The sequence below is a fragment of the Apis florea genome, unplaced genomic scaffold, assembly GCF_048593485.1.
Source record: "Apis florea isolate Af1SG1 unplaced genomic scaffold, ASM4859348v1 contig_2350_pilon, whole genome shotgun sequence".
In the NCBI taxonomy this organism is placed as follows: Eukaryota; Metazoa; Arthropoda; class Insecta; order Hymenoptera; family Apidae; genus Apis; species Apis florea.
In genome coordinates, this window is record NW_028256565.1 from 1,840,405 (window position 1) to 1,859,233 (window position 18,829).

General features: G+C 20.8%; 4 protein-coding genes across 8 annotated transcripts; 2 read left to right on the forward strand and 2 right to left on the reverse strand.

Moving 5' to 3' along the window:
• The first annotated feature begins 672 nt into the window (after positions 1 to 672).
• LOC100867174 (tRNA (carboxymethyluridine(34)-5-O)-methyltransferase alkbh8) lies at positions 673 to 4,099 on the forward strand. The gene is made up of 7 exons (XM_003696341.4): positions 673 to 1,335; positions 1,404 to 1,635; positions 1,759 to 1,881; positions 2,000 to 2,197; positions 2,273 to 2,658; positions 2,755 to 2,910; positions 2,980 to 4,099. The coding sequence occupies exons 1-7, from the start codon at positions 1,234 to 1,236 to the stop codon at positions 3,535 to 3,537; spliced, it is 1,755 nt and encodes a 584-aa protein (XP_003696389.2). The 5' UTR covers positions 673 to 1,233; the 3' UTR covers positions 3,538 to 4,099.
• Positions 3,626 to 6,837, reverse strand: LOC100871587 (high mobility group protein B1-like 1). 3 transcript variants are annotated; one of them, XM_086905024.1, is made up of 8 exons: positions 6,459 to 6,835; positions 6,316 to 6,344; positions 5,660 to 5,739; positions 5,159 to 5,333; positions 4,891 to 5,009; positions 4,660 to 4,802; positions 4,415 to 4,589; positions 3,626 to 4,333 (listed from the first exon to the last, which is right to left on the reverse strand). In XM_086905024.1, the coding sequence occupies exons 4-8, from the start codon at positions 5,265 to 5,267 to the stop codon at positions 4,271 to 4,273; spliced, it is 609 nt and encodes a 202-aa protein (XP_086761150.1). In that variant the 5' UTR covers positions 5,268 to 5,333; positions 5,660 to 5,739; positions 6,316 to 6,344; positions 6,459 to 6,835; the 3' UTR covers positions 3,626 to 4,270. The 3 variants fall into 3 exon arrangements, with proteins under 3 accessions (XP_086761150.1, XP_086761151.1, XP_003696574.1); XM_086905025.1 differs by having other exon boundaries at positions 6,316 to 6,364; positions 6,459 to 6,821; XM_003696526.4 differs by lacking the exon at positions 6,316 to 6,344 and having other exon boundaries at positions 6,459 to 6,837.
• Positions 6,838 to 7,037: 200 nt separating this feature from the next.
• On the forward strand, positions 7,038 to 10,255 carry Rrp45 (exosome complex component Rrp45). 2 transcript variants are annotated; one of them, XM_003696342.4, is made up of 9 exons: positions 7,038 to 7,857; positions 7,957 to 8,051; positions 8,299 to 8,521; positions 8,709 to 8,926; positions 9,022 to 9,249; positions 9,344 to 9,477; positions 9,597 to 9,676; positions 9,749 to 9,875; positions 10,006 to 10,255. In XM_003696342.4, exons 1-9 carry the CDS (start codon positions 7,792 to 7,794, stop codon positions 10,068 to 10,070), a joined length of 1,236 nt encoding a protein of 411 aa, XP_003696390.2. In that variant the 5' UTR covers positions 7,038 to 7,791; the 3' UTR covers positions 10,071 to 10,255. The 2 variants fall into 2 exon arrangements, with proteins under 2 accessions (XP_003696390.2, XP_086761152.1); XM_086905026.1 differs by having other exon boundaries at positions 7,381 to 7,857; positions 7,937 to 8,051.
• Positions 10,256 to 10,366: 111 nt separating this feature from the next.
• Positions 10,367 to 12,277, reverse strand: Sap30 (SIN3-associated polypeptide 30). Of its 2 annotated transcripts, XM_012490808.3 has the most exons (4): positions 12,170 to 12,277; positions 11,585 to 11,859; positions 10,843 to 11,070; positions 10,367 to 10,652 (listed from the first exon to the last, which is right to left on the reverse strand). In XM_012490808.3, the coding sequence occupies exons 2-4, from the start codon at positions 11,753 to 11,755 to the stop codon at positions 10,524 to 10,526; spliced, it is 528 nt and encodes a 175-aa protein (XP_012346262.1). In that variant the 5' UTR covers positions 11,756 to 11,859; positions 12,170 to 12,277; the 3' UTR covers positions 10,367 to 10,523. The 2 variants fall into 2 exon arrangements, with proteins under 2 accessions (XP_012346262.1, XP_012346261.1); XM_012490807.3 differs by lacking the exon at positions 12,170 to 12,277 and having other exon boundaries at positions 11,585 to 11,902.
• Positions 12,278 to 18,829: the final 6,552 nt, after the last annotated feature.

Consider the following 18,829-nt stretch of genomic DNA (forward strand, 5'->3'; position numbering starts at 1 on the left):
TTTCTTACTTTATACAGATTTATTTACAATATTTTTCAAATATATATTTTTATCATAAAAGTGCGATTGGAATATATGTTAGAAGAAGAAAATAGAAAAATTTAGTGACGCCATCTTGCGGATGGATGCTAGAAGCTTCGACTTGATACAACAGAATATACAAGGAGGTATTCGTAACATCATAGAGAAGGAGAGTAACAATACGAGAAAGATAAAAAAACGTTATATTATATTTTTGATTATGTAGTTCCTAATACTTCCCATCATTATATGTAGCTATTATATATAGCATTATATATAGCTATGTTGCTATATTGCTAAAAATTAATTAATAAATAATTTTCTACTAAAAATATTTTATTTATATTTTATTTATTATTATTATATTATAATATATATTATTTATTATTTTATTTATATTTTAAAATTCTCAAAAAAGTTTCGTATTAATTTTAACAATTAATAAATAATAAATAATTAATTAAAAAAATTTTCAAATTAAAATTAATTTAAGAAATTTCTTTGAGATTTCAGTTTTAAGATGCTTTAAAATACAACAATTTTTAATAAAAAATTAATTATTAAATAATTTTAAAATAATGATTTTCGTTACTTCTCGCATAATGTTCTTCTCTGTAACTGTGAATATCTCCTTGCATATTCTGCTATATTAATAAAAAGTCGAAGCTTCAGATATCCAACCACGAGATAGCATTACTATCTAAGTTTTAATTTGTTTTTTTGTTAAACATACAGCAAAATACTTTATATTCCTATATTTCGTATTAAATCGAGAGAAATTTTGCACATCATTTTTTTTTCAATTTTATTCTCCTGATACAAAATTATAAATTCAGATTAAAATTTTTTGTTATCAAAGATTTCGATTTTATATTAGAATAATATAACCTAAGAGATAATATATAAAAATTTTCTATAATTTTTTCAAGAATGAAAATTATTTACAAGATATATTGTGTACTTATAATTTGCATACATGTGAAATTATAATTAATGTACATATTTTTGGATACATTAATATTAGAATTTTATTATATTCTATGATATATTTTATTCAATCGATAATGTTAAAAGTGATATTAAAATGATATATAAGCAAGTGTTATTCTCTCCGATACACGGAATATAAAACTAAATTTAATTAGGATTAATCTATTCTGTACTTTGCCTGTATTTAATTTAATAAATTGATAAAAAAAAAATTAAAAAATAATGGAAGATAAATTAACTAAAAAAAGTTATCGTAAACAAAAACGAGCATATCATAGGCTTCTTAGAGATATGAATATTAAATGTTGTAATAATCCTACACAGGTTAATATTTATTTGTGAGACTTATTTATAAAAATATTGGAAATATTTTTCATTTTACTTTATTGCAGTATATAATGATTTGTAATGCTGGATTAGTAACTGGATTACAAAGAAAAACATTACAAGATATGATAAATCTATTTATTGATAAATATGATTTAATAATGTTGCCAAATAAGTCATATTGTTTTATTAAATTTTATTCAATAGAAGATGCTATAAATATACATAATAAAATTCATGGTAATATTAAAATTAATGGACAAAATACACCATTGTATACAACATTTACAGAATCAGGTATTTAATTTACATTAAAATATATATAGAATATATTTTAATTTAGTATTAGTGAAAATATGTTCATCTACAGACAAAGAAATACAAAGATTTTCAATATTTGATATTATATTTTTGTTTTAGTTCCTGATTTAAATTATTGTGAATGGTCTTTAAATCTACCTTCTGGTATTAAATTAATTGAAGATTTTATAACTGAAGAAGAAGAAAAAATGTTATTAAGTACAATTACTTGGAATAATGAAGGTAATAAAAATCTCATTGCTCTTATATAAAGAAATGTTATGTTAGAAATTAAATTAAATAATTAATAATTTAATAATTTAATTATTAAATATAAATTTGTTTTTTATTTAAATTTTAGAATCATCTGACTTAAAATATAGAAAAGTTAAACATTTTGGATATGAATTTCAATATGATACAAATAAAGTAGATCTGGATAAGCCTATTATACCTATACCTAAAAATTATCAATTTTTACAAACATTATTTAAGCAATATCATGATGTTTCATATGAATATGATCAATTGACAATTAATCATTATTTACCTGGTCAAGGTAAATTTTAACTTTTAATAATTAATATTAATCTTTTCATATAATTAAAATTATAATATTTTATATTTTATTAAGGTATTCCACCTCATATTGATACACATAGTGTTTTTGAGGATAGTATATTATCACTATCATTAGGTTCAGCATGCATAATGAATTTTAAAAAGGAAAATGAAAAAGCTTCTCTTTTTTTACCTCCACGTTCATTATTAATTATGTCAGGAGAAGCTCGTTATGCATGGTCACATGGAATTTGTCCTAGACATAATGATATAGTACAAACTTCAAATGGAATAACAACTCAATCACGGGGAACAAGAGTATCATTTACATTTCGAAAAGTTCACAGGGGTGATTGTTGTTGTAACTTTCCTGAATATTGTGATACAAAACAAAATAATTCTACTACTATTATTGATAATAAAATAGCGCTAGGAATAGAAACTTCTTATGTACATAGTGTATGTATTATAAAATATCTTTTACACATATCATATGATTATATTTAATAAATATATTTAATAAGTTATTGAATAAATTTAAGCATTTTCATATAGGTTTATGATAAAATTTCAAATCATTTTGATGAAACAAGACATAAACAATGGCCCAATGTATCAAAATTTCTTCAATCTTTAAAAGTAGGTGATATTTTATTAGATGTAGGATGTGGAAATGGTAAATATCTTTATCAAGATAAACATTTATTTAAGGTATGAATTATTCATTCTATAGTTGTATATAATGTAATAGTATATAAAATAGAACTTTTAATAATATAGGTTGGATGTGATAGAAGTTATAATTTGATGAAAATATGTCGGAGTAAAAATTTTGAAATATTCTTATGTGATTGTTTATATTTACCCTATAAAGATAATAGTATGGATGCAATAATATGTATAGCTGTAATTCATCACCTTTCAACTCATGAACGACGGAAACAAGCAATTTTTGAATTAGCAAGAATTCTTAGACCAAATGGAAAATGTTTAATTTATGTGTGGGCAAAAGAACAAGAAAAAGATTCTACTCAAACAGCTTATTTGCGATATAATTTAACTAAAAAAGAAAATAATATTTCATGCACACAAAAGTTAACAGAATATGGTGTAACATTACCAATACATGAAAACCGTACAAAATTTATTTGCAATGACATGCTTGTTCCATGGAAAAGAAAAGGAGGGGGAAATTTTCTTAGATATTATCATGTATTTGAAGAAAATGAATTATCGCAATTATGTTTAGAAATACCAAATATTACAATAAATGAAGTATATTATGATCAAGGAAATTGGTGTGTAATTTTACAAAAAAAGAGTGAAATAATCAAATAAATTAGTTTCTAATGAAAAATTATGTTAATTATATCTTTTCATAATTTTAATAAAATTTGAAAAGTAATGTATAAAAATAAAACAAGAATTTAAGGATTATAAATGCTTTAAATGATTTTATCTTTATTGGAAAAAGAACAAAATACATGGAATATGTGTTCTATACAGGGTTTTAGATATAAATAGTCCCTGATATCTAATTTTATCATTATAAACATGAATAATGCATAATTAGACAAGAAAAGTGCACTGTACAAAGCTCACTCTGCTTGACTTTTATTTGCTATTGTGCTTCAATTGTGTATAACATATTTAATAGCAATATAGATTATCATTATTATTTTTTAATAATAATAATAATATTATTATTATTATTATTACCAGCATCATACTTTTCATTATCATTTTTATTATTATTACTATTGATATTAATATTATTACTTGTATTAGGTATCATTTGTAAATATATTAGCACACCTTATTCACAAAAAATAATATCCAATTACAAAATAAATGTAGAATAATTGCTTTCAAATACTATTTGAAAAATAATTATAACCAAATATGGTAGCTTATAATTTTTTTTCAGATTTGTTAATGCCAATAGTGTACATAATATATACAACAATTGACAATACTAAACTATTAGTAAAATTGTTATACATTTTTAATTGGCGAGTGCTTGTCTTAGGGCAAAATACATTGTCCCTTCTTTTTTAATAGACTTAAAAACTTATACAGGTCCAACTTCTTCAGGGTCATAGTTTTTTACTCTTTTATTATATGCAATAATTTCCTTAAAAAATAAAAAATTAATAATTTTATTTTTTAATTAATAAAAAAATTAATTAATAAAATAATTTAATAAATTATTTACTCTTTCATATCTGGCTCTATCTTCTTCTGCTATTGCCATATACTTTGATTTAGTTTGAAGGTCTGTACTCATCCATAATTTACCCAACTCTTTGGCAATGTCACCTACTCCCATTTCTGGATGTAATTCTCTCATTTTTCCACGTAATTCTTGACAAAAATAGAAAAAGGCAGACCTAAAATAAAATTTATAAACAAAATATTATAAACTATCAAAATATTAATCAATATACAAATACAACATACAATGCTCTTTTAGGTGCATCTTTATCTCTATATCTTTTTGTTCCTCTACGTGTTGGTCTCTCTGTTTCTTCATGGCCAGTATAATGTCTATCATAATAATACATTTTCTTATTGCAATGTGCTCCATCTTCAAGATGAACAATCTAAAAATATAATATAATTTCATTAATATGTATTTTAAATGTACATTATATAAATTATTATTGATGTTATTTTATATTTAATATTTACTTCATTTTTTACTGGAACTGCATTAATTATAAAATTTTTACTTTGTGTATTAGACCACTTTGCTTGATTATTTGAAACACTAGATACATTTCCAGGTTTCATTACAGGTTCACCACATTCTAATAATTAAACAATTAATTAATATATTTATAAGATAATTGTATGTTTTTTGATTAATATTATAATTTTATATTAATATTATTTAAATTTATATTATTTATATGAATATTTAATAAAAGTTTTAAAATATATTAAATAAATTGTTCACCTTGTGTCATATTTGTCTGACCAACAATCATTGTGTCTCTCATTCCAGAATTCAAAGAATTATCACCCGTTTTTGTAAGGTAAACATTTTTCCTATCATTTGATTCCATAATTGTATGAAATTCTTTATAATGTTTTGACCAAGAAATGAATGATTTATCCAAAACCACAATAATCTACACATAATATTGTATATATTTTTATTATTTTTTATTTTATTTATTTTTTATTTTATTTATTTTTTATTTTATTATTTTTTATTCATTACTTTAAATTTTAATTAATGTAAAAAAATTGAAATTTGATAAAAAAAATATGTAAAATGTAAGATAATAAATCAGATAAATATACGATATAATTTATAAATCAACTATAATTATTTCTTTATTTTTAATGATATATAAAATAAAATATATATTTTTATATCAATTTTTAATAATAATAATATATATTAAGCATTTAGATAAAAGTTTATAATAATGATAAGATATTAATTACTTACCACAAATATAATTTATAGAAAGCACATAACAAATTGTTGTCATGACCTTAATAAAGCATCATTGATAATTGTTTCAAGTTCTGCAGAAATATAAAAATATATAAAATTCTCTAAAATAATGTGAACTATATAATAAATATAATACATATTTTTTTTCCTAGCAAAACAATAAGTAATACAAATAATATAAATTTATAATTCGATTCTAATTTTTTAATATTGATTAATAAATTATATATTTTAACACAAATGTATGTAATTTATTTTTAAATTTTCAGTATTTGTTTATATAATTTACAGTGTTAAGAAAACAATTTTACATTTTACAAATATTTGATTTTTATTATTTAAATATAGAATACCTCTCATGTATTAAAATTATATTTTATGTAAATTTATATATTTTTTATAATTATTAATTTGTCAAAAAATTCTACACAAACATATAAACACCGAAACTTTTCATTAAGTCAATCAAAAGATGGTATACATTAACGTAACACACATACCTTTTTGAAAAACAAAATATTAAGAATATAAAACATTAAAAAAAGAAAAAAATATCATTAACGAAAAAAAAAAGAAAACAATGAAATATTTGGAAATATTAAAGACATACAAGTAACGAAAGAAAGATAAATGTAACAGATATTTACCTACAGATGACGTACAAAGGCAATCGCTACTACAACAACAATATAAAAGCTATCTTACGATGCATTATCGAGAAAAATGAAAAAGTAGTCAATAGAAGTCAAAATAAAATTAGATATGTTTTTTAAAAGGTAATATAACTTACCAACAATAACTAAAAGCAAACGTTATAAAAGATTTCGAGAAAAATGATTATAAGCAACACGAAACGTAACTTATTAAGCATCCATTCCACAGATCGACCCTATCTATATGTATCTATCCGTACGTATCACGCGTACCGTGATCAGCATTATATACGAAACGTATGATATCTAAATACAACTTTTACCAAACACTAAAATTAAGATTATGTGAAGTTTTAAAAATTCACAGATACAATATTCGTCAGTTATTGAATCATAGAATTCGGATTATTGACGACAAGACTCAATGTTAAAAACAGATCGTATAAACTAAGCTGATTGAAGCAGATATGACCGGGCATGGCCACTTGTGTGGTGTACATATATATATATATATATATAATATATATATATATATATATATATAATACGCGCGAGCGCGTAACTAATACATCAATTCTTTAATATTATTTACTTTTATAATATCTTGAAGTTATTATTTTGTTATTAAATATTTTATTTCAGTATTTCGATTCTAATTAGTAAAATCACATTAAAATTTAAAAAGAATCAAAAAAAACAATTTTTTAATAAGAAATATTAAGGGATGTTCATATGTTGCATGATGATGTCAAATGTTATCAATATATATTATATTTTCGACAATATCGATTGGAAGAAATTATATATTATAAGAACGAAAATTAATTTAATATATGCTTATTTATATTCTAATTGAATGAAATATTTAAACATTAATTCTCATTATTTAAGATAATTATTTAAAAAAATATAAAAATTACAAAAAAATTGTAAAAATAATTATATATAATTTTTAAACTTAAATTAATAATAGATATATAATTTTAATAAAAATTTTAATAAAAATTATATTTCTTATATATTGTAATAATAAATTTGATTTAATTTATAAATAAATTTATAAATAAAATTAATAGTTTAAAATTTTTTTAATTAATTTTAATTACTCTATTATTTTCCATTATTACTTTTCATAATGATAAAATAATACTCATACATAATCTATTTCTAAATCGATTATCTCGAAAATATCGATTAATAAATTTACGTTATCATAATAAATGTCGATGATAAAAAATGAAATAGGATACGAAATGAAATACTGTTTAAAAATATTTATCTTTTATTTATAATAATATTAACATGAAAAAGAAAATTAATTTATATTATAAATAATCATAAACAGTTCTATAGTGATAAAATAATAAAATATAAAATTTATATAATAATCATTATATCATTATTTGAATTAAAGGTTATATTTTTTTAAAATCTACATATATCTTTATATGTAAATAGATATTTTAAATCATGAAGGAAATTCTATTATCAAATTGTGAAAAAAATTTTGTAAATAAATCAGTCGAACAAGGAATAGTATGTAATCATATTTTACTTTATAAAATAATGTGTAATAAGTAAAATAAATTTTAGTTTATAAAATAAAAATTAAAAGTTTATTAAAATATGTTTTAGCGATTAGATGGTAGAAGTTTATTGGAAGCACGACCTGTTAAAATTTATTTTGCATCTAATTGGGGTAGTTGTATGGTTTTGCTTGGTCAAACGAGGTAAAATTAATATTAATTTAATATATGACAATTTCTTAAAAATATTATAACTAATATTTCAAATTTATTTTTTTACACATAAAAATTTTTCTATATTTGATATTTTATATTTTCTATATTGATATTGATCAATAAATATTAATTATAAATTATATATTTAATTTATATATATATAAATGTTTTATTATTTAGATATTAAAAAAATATTAACATTATAAAATAATATAAAATAACAAATTTATTTCAGAGTTATAGCACAAGTAACTTGTGATATTCAACAACCGAAGACTTCTCGTCCTAATGAAGGAATGTTACATATAAATGTTGAACTTAATCCAATGGCTGCACAACATTTCGATAGTGGTAGACAATCTGAAATTTCAATATTAATTAGCAGACAACTTGAAAAATGTTATCAAGATTCCAAATGTATAGATCTAGAATCTTTGTGTATTATAGCTGATAAAAAGGTAAAATATATTTTTTTAAATTATATATATATAAATATATATATTAATATATAAATAAAAATATATAGTTATTATATATAGTTTTAAATACAATTTTTATTATATAATTATTGAAACTCTTGTAATTATAATATATAATAAATTATATGAAGAATTAAATATTATTAAATATTAATAATTAATATAGGTATGGAATTTGAGAGTTGATATTAACGTTATTAATCATGATGGAAATTTAATTGATTGTGCTTCCATTGCAACATTAGCTGCTCTCTCACATTTTCATAGACCTGATGTAACTTCAAATGGTGAAGATATTATTGTTCATCCATTTTCTGAAAAGGATCCTTTACCTTTAACATTATACCATTATCCTGTATGCGTCTCATTTATAACATTTGAAAGGTTAATTATTTAATTCCATATATATTCAATGAAAATATGTTAATATGAATGAAAATTTTTCATAAAATTATATTTATTTTTATTTTTATTTTTAGTGGAAATACAGTTATGGATCCAACATATCTAGAAGAAAGAATTGGAGTAGCTCAACTTACTCTTGGTATAAATTCATATAGAGAACTTTGTAGTTTACATTTTAATTATTTAACAAAAACTATGACTGTAGAAGACGTAATATCAGCAGTTTCCAGTTATGCAACAAATTATGCTGTTCAATTAGTGCAGCAGATTAAAGAAACAGTCTTTAGTGATATAAATGCAAGGTGAAATATTTATTTATTATTTTGTATAAATGTTAAAAATATATGTTAAATTATTATAAATATTAAATTATTTTCATTTTAAAAACATATTTAGGTATAAAAAAGATAATCGAAATATAAATCGTTTTAAAGAATGTATAACAACTAAAAAATTGACTACAATGAATAGAGAATGTATTAGTATCAAATTACGTAAATGGGATGAGATAGAAAAATTGGAATCTGATGGTAAATAATTTTTTGATTTTTAATAGGAAACAATTGTTTCAATAATCATTTATTAATTATATTTATATTTAAATAACAACAATTATATTTATTTTAATATTTATTATATTTATTTTAAGTTAACATGGAAAAAGAGATTACTGAGAATTGTACAATTTTAAAACCTGGAGAAGGTTCTGCTGAATTAATAACAGATACAGTAAATATTCATTTAGTTACAAAATGTAATTAAATATTAACATAAATCAACATTTTAAAATTATTTTTATAGAGTACATCATTTGGTGAAGGTGGACCTAATACATGGAATGTATCAGAATCTTCAGAAGGAGAAGTAAGTGATATTGAAATCACTGATGAAATAAAAAAAGAAGAAAATAAAATTATAGACAATATAGGTACTTTATATATTATTATACTTTATATACTTTATTTATTATATATTATTATTATATTATTATTTATTATACATATTATACTTTTTTTTTTTTTAGTAAATAATTAATTGATCAATTGTTACTGTTTCAGAGATAAATGAAAGTAGTGAAGAAGAAACTATTGAAATGTTAAATAAAGAAGATTTAATGCAATGACTGAAAAAATAATATATAAAAATATAATATACATTTTTATTAAATAATAAAAGACTTCAGTGAGTGTAGTCAAAGTTTTATATCATTACAAATTTTTATTACTTGTTTTCAAATGAATTTGTAAATGTCATCATTTCAAATGAATTTGTATTATCAAAATACGAATAAAAAATTTTTGTACAAAATTTCTGTGTTCAAAATATTTCAAAAAATGTTCTTTCTATAGTAAAATATCTTTTTTGAACAAAATTGTATAAAAGTTTATTTTATAAAAAGAACACAGTAAATAAACAATATTTTAATATATATTATATATATATTTTTTTCTTAATGTATTTTATACATTATTCTTATAAAATACCTATTCCTATTAACAAGTAAAAATCCATACATATATTTTTGATCTTACTAATAAAATATTATTACAATAACAAAACTGAAATGAGGCCTAGGCTATGTAGTATCGTTACTTAAACCATTTTTTTGATCCAATTTATTAGCATTAGTTTTTACTGTATAAATAAAAAAACTTAATGCTTCTTTTTCAATTACAGGGATGGTTTTAAAATGCTTCATAAGTGTCTGAAAAGAAAGTATATACTTTATATATATATATCATAATTTTGCTTATCATTAATAACATATTATATGAATTATTATTTAATTATTATTTATATTATTTAATGAAATATGTAATATGCATAATTTCTTTTTATAAATATATATTTAAATATATATCTTTAATATATATTTTGTATAATAATATACTTACATCAGCTAATTGAGCTTTATTTAAACCTGGACGTGTGGAAACTTTATAATGTCTTTTATACCGTCTTAATGTGCCAACTTGTAATTGAAAAAGATCAACTTCAGGTAGATCATTATCTGTCTCACCTGAATCTTCCTCTGAATCCTTGCGTCTACGTTGTTGTTGTTGTTTAGATCTTGCACATTGTATTACTTGTTTATGATAATCACAAATGTATATATGACGTGCCTAATGATAAATGATATATATAATAGCATATTATTATCCCTTGATTATGTATAAGATTTGTATTTAAAAATCTTTTTTAAAATGAATTATTTGTATGAAAAGTTACAAAAAAAAATTAAAGAAATATTAATAAAATAAAAATATAAAATAAATACAAAAACATTAAATTATTTTTATTTTGAAATATTGATTAATTTAAAATATGTATATATGTGATTTAAATTATACATTTTATTATATGGATATATTATCAAAATTTAATAAATATTTATATCAATATGACTTTGTAACATATTTAATAACTCTAATTATTTTAAGATTCCAAAGAATTTTAGAAAATCAATTATGAACTACTAAACTACTGAATTTACTAAAATCATATTTATTATTTTATAAAAAATACGAATGATATACAACATATAAAATCAAAGAAGAAAAAATTTCAAAATAAACCTAAAAAAAATGATAAATATATATATGTTAATATAATTTTTTTATTTTATTATCATCTTACCACTTGATCAAGATTAAGTTTTAATCGTCGTTGAGTTACAGTTTTTTGAATACGTTTACTATAAGAAGCGTTGCCAGCTGGTCGAGTACATCGTTCACCCTCATCTACAAGGCAACAAATTTGATCAGCAGCTCCTCTGGAATCTTCTTCACCGGTACTGAATCCATTCATTTTTTTTTATTCTTAACATCAACTAAATCGGTATGAAGAGTATTTAGAACTTTAACAACCTCGATATCTTTTGATGTATGTTTTTGCGTCAAAAAACAGCGTGACTGAAAGTAAAATATACTCGATGATGTCTACTTTTCACACTCATAATTTTTCGTTGAATTTCATTTGTTATTGATAATTCTTCAAAGAAATTTATATTTCAATTGCCAGTACAAAAAAATTTTTATATAATGTAAAGATTCAAACAAGAAATCAATAATTTAAATATTAGAGTTTGCGTATTACGAAGACTTCAATGTTAAACGATGTCGTATAACATTTCACTTTCTTTCTCTCAAACAATTTAACATACGAGTTGATTTTATGTATATATTGCTGTAAATATTTTAAAAATTTTGTTACAAGACAAACATTTAACACTACTGTCTCCTCGCAATACGTTTATGTTTCTACAAATTTCTTTAAAGTTCTCTGCTACAGCACTTCACCGCGTTTTATTATTTACACATCTACATTGACTCGTACAATACTGTTTGAAGATATGTATGTATATATACGCATAATGTAAATATGTATATATGTATATATTTATATATTACGTGCATATATACATAAACGATATGGCTTAACTTTGAGAAATGCCTGTTTAGTAAAATTCAATTCTACCAACTTTATATTTTGCTACTGATAGAAGATAAATAAATATATATATATACATACATATATATATATATATAAAACATAAGCTGATTAATTAGAATATTTTGTTGTATTATTTTTTTTATTATAATTATTTAATTTTTTATTTAATTTATTATCAAATTTATTATACGTATTTTTTAAAATTTTCTATATTTTTTAATATTATTTGATATTTTTAATTTTTAATGTTATAAAATACAAAATATAAACAATATGATAAATAATAAATAATATGTTATAAAAAAAACTATATACAAAAAATTCTAGAATTAATGAACTCTAGTTTTTTTCTCTTTATATGTTGTTTATTATAAAATAAAATTAACAATTATATTAAATATACATATAAAAATGTACATGAATGAAAATAATATATTCATAGTAAAAGCTATTTGTTATGAACAAATTGGCATATTATTTTAAAAATTATTATAATTGTTATTATATTAAGATTAATAAAATTTATAGATATTTCAGAATATACGTTAAATATAATGTACAATTTTCAATTATTTTATAATATTTTATATTATAAATCTTTCTCTCTCCCTCTCTCTCTCTTCCCTTCTCTCTCTCCTTCCTTTTCTCATTTATATAACGTATTTATAAATTTTTATTATTATAGTATTTTAATTCTTCTCTTAGTAAAATATGATAAATATAATTAAAAAAAAAAATAGAATATTATATTTATTTTAAAATGAACATAAATATTTTTTATAAATATTATTTACTTATAATAAAAATAGTAATGCATAATTATTTTTTTATGTCAAAGATTATTAAGTAATGCTTAAAAATATGTAATAAAACACATTTTTTTTATTTAACTGTTCCATAATATATAGAAAATAAAAGAAAATAATTCATCAATTAGAAATATATATTGTATGTATATATACATATATATATATATATTTTGTTGTATATAAAAGAAATATATATATATATATATATATATATATATATATACATATGAATATTGTATGCATCACGTTGGCGGTACTGTAATTTGCGCCTTAATATTTAGCTTTTGGAGCCTAGTGCCATCTACAATAATAATAAATTCTAACCTTAATAATTTAAAATATTTATTTATCAAAAGATGTTATTATTCTAACTAAATATATTCAACACATTTTATCATTAAAAATACATTTATTCAGTATGATAAAAAGAAATATTGTTTAATATGAAACAAATGATACAGTGTAGACGGTTTTCCACGCATGATTTTTCCCGCCCTTTCCACTAGCAGACATTTTATTGGGGGGGTAAAAAGAAACGCTTCAAAACATAAAAGGTTGATGCTGATTGGCTTACTTTTTGCGGCTTATCTGAAATAAGCCAATGGTAATACAGATTTTCCCTATACACTTTCATATGCCGCACAAGTGGCGTGGGGTCGCGATATTCGAAGCTGAGAATCCTTTTAGCTGTAGAGGATCGTTCAGGTAAGAAAAATCCAAATATTTTTCTTTTCGAGTGTTGACAGATTTCAGCGACCAATAATTGATTAATAAGCTATCATCATAGTATGATACACGTAATACGAGCAATTATTTAGTGAAGTGCTACTGTGTTGCATACTGTGCATATACCTTTTATTTCTACCAGCCGTCATAGCAAATGGCTGCCCAGAGATGTGTTTAGCAGGAAGGTTCTCGTGCACTTTGTTATCATTATATATAGATATGTGAAGAAATACCGTGTGACAATTTTTGCTGTCGTGAAAACATAGATACTCTAGATTTATAATGTAAAATGTGGCGTGGCCTATGTCATGAGTGTTTCGTCATAAATCAACCGTCAAGGCTATAACCCGCGTATGTTCAGTCTCTGTTTGGCTACTTGCGCCATGCATTGGCATATATGGGATCTTGTACTATAGTAGTCGTCATAGTTTTATAACATATAATTTGATGTTTAATGTTTAAATTATGATAATAATTATAGTGCGATTGGAAAATTTGGAAAAAATAAGAAGGAGTTTTAGTCATTAGTTTGTTATCCATGACGTAGTTTACAATATATTATAGTGCTTTTGATTTCCCGCTCACATCCAATTCTCTATTCTATTAAAGTCATATGCATGATCGATAATGATGTATTCAGGTTCTATTTTATATGATAATATGAATTCAGTGCATTTATCATTAAATCGTTTACATTATTTGTAGTAATCGAGTTTATTAATATTGAAAGAAGAAAAAGTGACTGTTATGCATAGTATGTTTACACATAAGCGTCTTTTAAACATCGTTTAAGTATCCGTTTTTATTCTGTATGGCAAATCATTAACGAAATGTATATTCTGTACAAAGCGCCAAAATAATTTTGTCCTTTTTTTTTTCTTTAATTAATATTGCATTTATAATTCTAGAATATATTTTTATTAGTCTCTGAAATTTGTCAATATTACTTATATTTTACATATCTAATATAAATATAATATTCCAGTTTATTATATATATTAAAATATATGAAGTTGATTATATATAAAATGGTGGGAATATAATCAATGTACGGAAGACATGTTTGCAATACGCAAACGTCACTGTACTAGTGTGTGCGTAATATGAGCTTACATACAGTCTAGTAAAGATGTATATGTGATATTATACTTATTCGTCTCTTTTGCTTATATTCACAACACGTTATCACAACTTTTTTTTAAGATATATATATATATTTTTTACATTCATTAATATGTGCTTGGATATTTGAATTGTCGTTCATTGCGATTTCTGTTATTAAAAATATTATAATTTTTTAAATACTATCATATCTACATTTAAACATCTGATAGAAAATTATCAGTAATATTTTTATAAATATATAGGTTAATTTTAATTACACTTATTTAAATCTTCATAAACAATTTTTCATATATTTTTTCATATATAAATTTTTTATATATAGAGTATTTAAAAATTTATACATTTTTTAAATAATTTTTTAAATTTAGTATAATTAATCTATGATTTTTTAAAAATATAAAAGATATTGATAATTATTTTGAAAGATTTTCTTTCTATTATTCTATTATTCAAATAATGAATCAGAGATAAGAGATTTAGATTTATAAATCTCATACTTTCTTAACATAAACGAAAAATTTTCAATGTTGTTTGAGTTTAGAGCTTTAACTTGATTTTTTTTTTTTATAAAATCTAAATCATTTTATATCAATATTACAATACATTATTGTCATAGTAAAGAATATAAAATAAAAAAAAATAATTATGACACATAAGTAATCAATTTATGTTACAATTATATTATATTATATTTAAATATATGATTGATATTTTAAATTATTATTATATATTATATATCATTTAAAAAAATATATATGATGTATAATAAATTTACACATACAAAATTCATGTATAGCATGTAATATTATGAAATCAAGAACAAACCAGTTGTTCGATTTTATGTATATTTGCCATATTATACGTAGATACGGATAATATTACCACTATCCATATAAATAATCATGTTTTATAATATGGATACATTTATTATTAAGTCAATATTAAAAAATATTAATAAATGTCGGAAAAATGTGAAAAATAATTATGGATAGATTGTGCACTATGTTCTCGATATAGCTCTTATTTCTTTATGTCATAGTAAATATGTGTATCATTTTACAATTCTTAATATAATATTTTTCAACAATTACTATGCTAAAATTCAAAACTCAAAATATATTCTTTCATTAAATAACAATAATTAATATATAGTATAAACTTAGTGTTGTTTATAGAATCATAATGATCATACAATGATATTATAATCACTTAAAAAAAAAAATACATTCTTGGAGAAATATATTGATATAAATGACAAAATAATTATCCGGTTTATTTTTCGAATTTTATTTTGAGATAGGAAACAGTACAAATTAGTTTCTTGTATGTATATGATTAATTATATAAACATTGAATTTTATTGTCGTTATCCTATTATTTTACTACATTTACATGATGTCAGTGTAATATAAAACATTATTGTATTGTACGATACTGTACGATACAGTATCTCTATATGTAACGTGTATTAATAATCGATTATCGAGTATCAACATTTAACCAATGTTTATATACTATAAAACTTTTGTGTGGATACTATTAATACTTTGCTTACGTGATTAAAGTTATATAAATTTTACATAAATTTTTTACAAAAAACAATATATTGTCGAATTATCTAATATCTAATATATACTGTAAATGAAAATAAAAAATACTTTAATTAAATTTTATATAATAGTAAAAATGTTATTTTTTTGCAGTTTTTATTATATTTATTTTTTTTCCATATTTATTAGTATTTTTCTTAGTTTCGTCACTTAATTTTTGATAATTTTTTAAATATAATTATCGTATACTCGTACAAAAGAACAAACAAATGCTAAATCTCACATATAGAAAAATTTTAAATATAATCAATTCTATATAAAAATACTAAGCAAATTACAAAATTATTCTATACGCATTCTTATTGACGTCAAGTACATTTTTATTCTGAAAAGGTTAATCCTTTCATTTGAATATGAGTATCTTATTTAAAAAAATAGCAATTTCATCTTCAATTTTGTAAGCATAAATTTTTAAAATAATTCAATTATAAACGGCAACGGTTTTTTTATTTGTCCAATATTCTATAACATGTATTTATAAAAAATAAAAGTACACGATAAGGATTCATCTTATTACTTTTATTTCTTTTTTAATGGCACGATAAATTTTAGATATTTTACTTCAATATTTTACTCTTTCGAAACATACTATCTTTGCTACATCATAATTATTATACTGCTATAAGACATACTTTCATATTCCCGTGGACCATTGACCCACATAAGAGTTCCTGATACTTCCTAATTGACGGTGTACATCTGTTCGAAGATTGTAGTTTTAAATTAACTTAATGTTTTAATGTTTAACTGTTTCGAAGATTATTAACTTAGTATTATTAAATTTTTCTAACAGAAAATTGAATTACTTGCAAGTAATAATATTCTAAATGTTTTTATGTTGCATCATATTTTGAAACATTTTTGAAGAATTACTATTAATTTCAATAACTATATTTCATGTTTAATTTCTTAGCAAAAAGCAATTTTTTTTATAAATATAATCCATTTGTTTTCATAAAAACATGAAAATAATACTGTAATAATAAATATATTTATAAACTTTTGAAAAAAATGATAATATTTTTAGTTTTAAAAGAAATGTAAATATTTCTAACAATACAAAGGATTCTTTCATCGAAATTATATCTATTCGAAGAAATTTTATACAAAGCAATATAAGTCATTGTTTACAGTCTCTTTCGTACATCAATTTCCCATTTAGTTGTTACCTGTTTGACTAGTTTTATTTGGGCAAGTATTATTGCAGTCAGGTATGTGGGTGAAGTTAGGAGAATTTTTTTTTATGATAATTGCTATAACTAATATCTTACATACCTACCTTTACGGCGTCAATATGTTTACTTCTTAAAGAATGCCATTAAAATAAATTCTCTTTTATATATACTCTGAAAAATATTGATAGATTCTAAAATAACAAATTTTGAAAAAATTGTTTACACAAACCAAAATAAAGTTCATCGTAATATGAATTATAAATATTATTTTAATAATAATTCATCCAAATTTTTTCGCATATAAATTTTACAAATAATTTAAGATACTTAAGTAATCAAATTAAGTTAAATGATTCATCATAATTTAATTTTTAAATGTTTATTCATATAAATTTTTACATCAATTATAATTAAATTAGTATAACATTCTATTTCTATAAAATTTATTATTTTTAATCTGTTAAGTTTTTTTTGTTTTTTATTTTATTTTTATATTTGATATTATGACATATAGATATATATTCAATTAACTTCTATTTTGTTTGTGAATTAAATATTTTTTATTTTTTACTATAAAAAATAATACAAAATATTTTATTAATATTTTTTTATTATTAATATTAGTAAAATTTTCTTTATTAAAATATAATACTCTTATCATATTTATCCATACAGAATGAAATTTTTAAAATAAAAAATCCAAGTTTTGTAATAAAATTTTACAAAATAATGTATTAAAAAGTTCATTATATATTGCATGTATTATTAAAATATTCCATATTGTTTGATAATATATATGAATATTTTAAAAAAGATAAATATCTAAAACTATGAAATTAAGTTTAGCTTAGGCATAATACGTAGTATCGTTGCATAACGTTTCGTGAAATGTTTTCGTATAGCTCCAGTTTATAAAGTGTTGTCATTACAAAAAAATATGTATATATACAAATATAATTTTTAAATTATCGAAATATTATTTTC

Coding starts and splice junctions, on each gene's coding strand:
- LOC100867174 (XM_003696341.4), top strand. CDS start 1,234: ATGGAAGATAAATTAACTAAAAAAAGTTATCGTAAACAAAAACGAGCA. Junction 1,636..1,758: donor TACAACATTTACAGAATCAG/GTATTTAATTTA, acceptor TTTTTGTTTTAG/TTCCTGATTTAAATTATTGT. Junction 2,659..2,754: donor AAACTTCTTATGTACATAGT/GTATGTATTATA, acceptor ATTTTCATATAG/GTTTATGATAAAATTTCAAA.
- LOC100871587 (XM_003696526.4), bottom strand. CDS start 5,267: ATGGAATCAAATGATAGGAAAAATGTTTACCTTACAAAAACGGGTGAT. Junction 5,010..5,158: donor TCAGACAAATATGACACAAG/GTGAACAATTTA, acceptor TTTAATTATTAG/AATGTGGTGAACCTGTAATG. Junction 4,590..4,659: donor GATGCACCTAAAAGAGCATT/GTATGTTGTATT, acceptor ATTTTATTTTAG/GTCTGCCTTTTTCTATTTTT.
- Rrp45 (XM_003696342.4), top strand. CDS start 7,792: ATGAAGGAAATTCTATTATCAAATTGTGAAAAAAATTTTGTAAATAAA. Junction 7,858..7,956: donor AATCAGTCGAACAAGGAATA/GTATGTAATCAT, acceptor AATATGTTTTAG/CGATTAGATGGTAGAAGTTT. Junction 9,876..10,005: donor TAAAATTATAGACAATATAG/GTACTTTATATA, acceptor TTACTGTTTCAG/AGATAAATGAAAGTAGTGAA.
- Sap30 (XM_012490808.3), bottom strand. CDS start 11,755: ATGAATGGATTCAGTACCGGTGAAGAAGATTCCAGAGGAGCTGCTGAT. Junction 11,071..11,584: donor AACTTAATCTTGATCAAGTG/GTAAGATGATAA, acceptor ATTTATCATTAG/GCACGTCATATATACATTTG. Junction 10,653..10,842: donor ATAAAGCTCAATTAGCTGAT/GTAAGTATATTA, acceptor CTTTCTTTTCAG/ACACTTATGAAGCATTTTAA.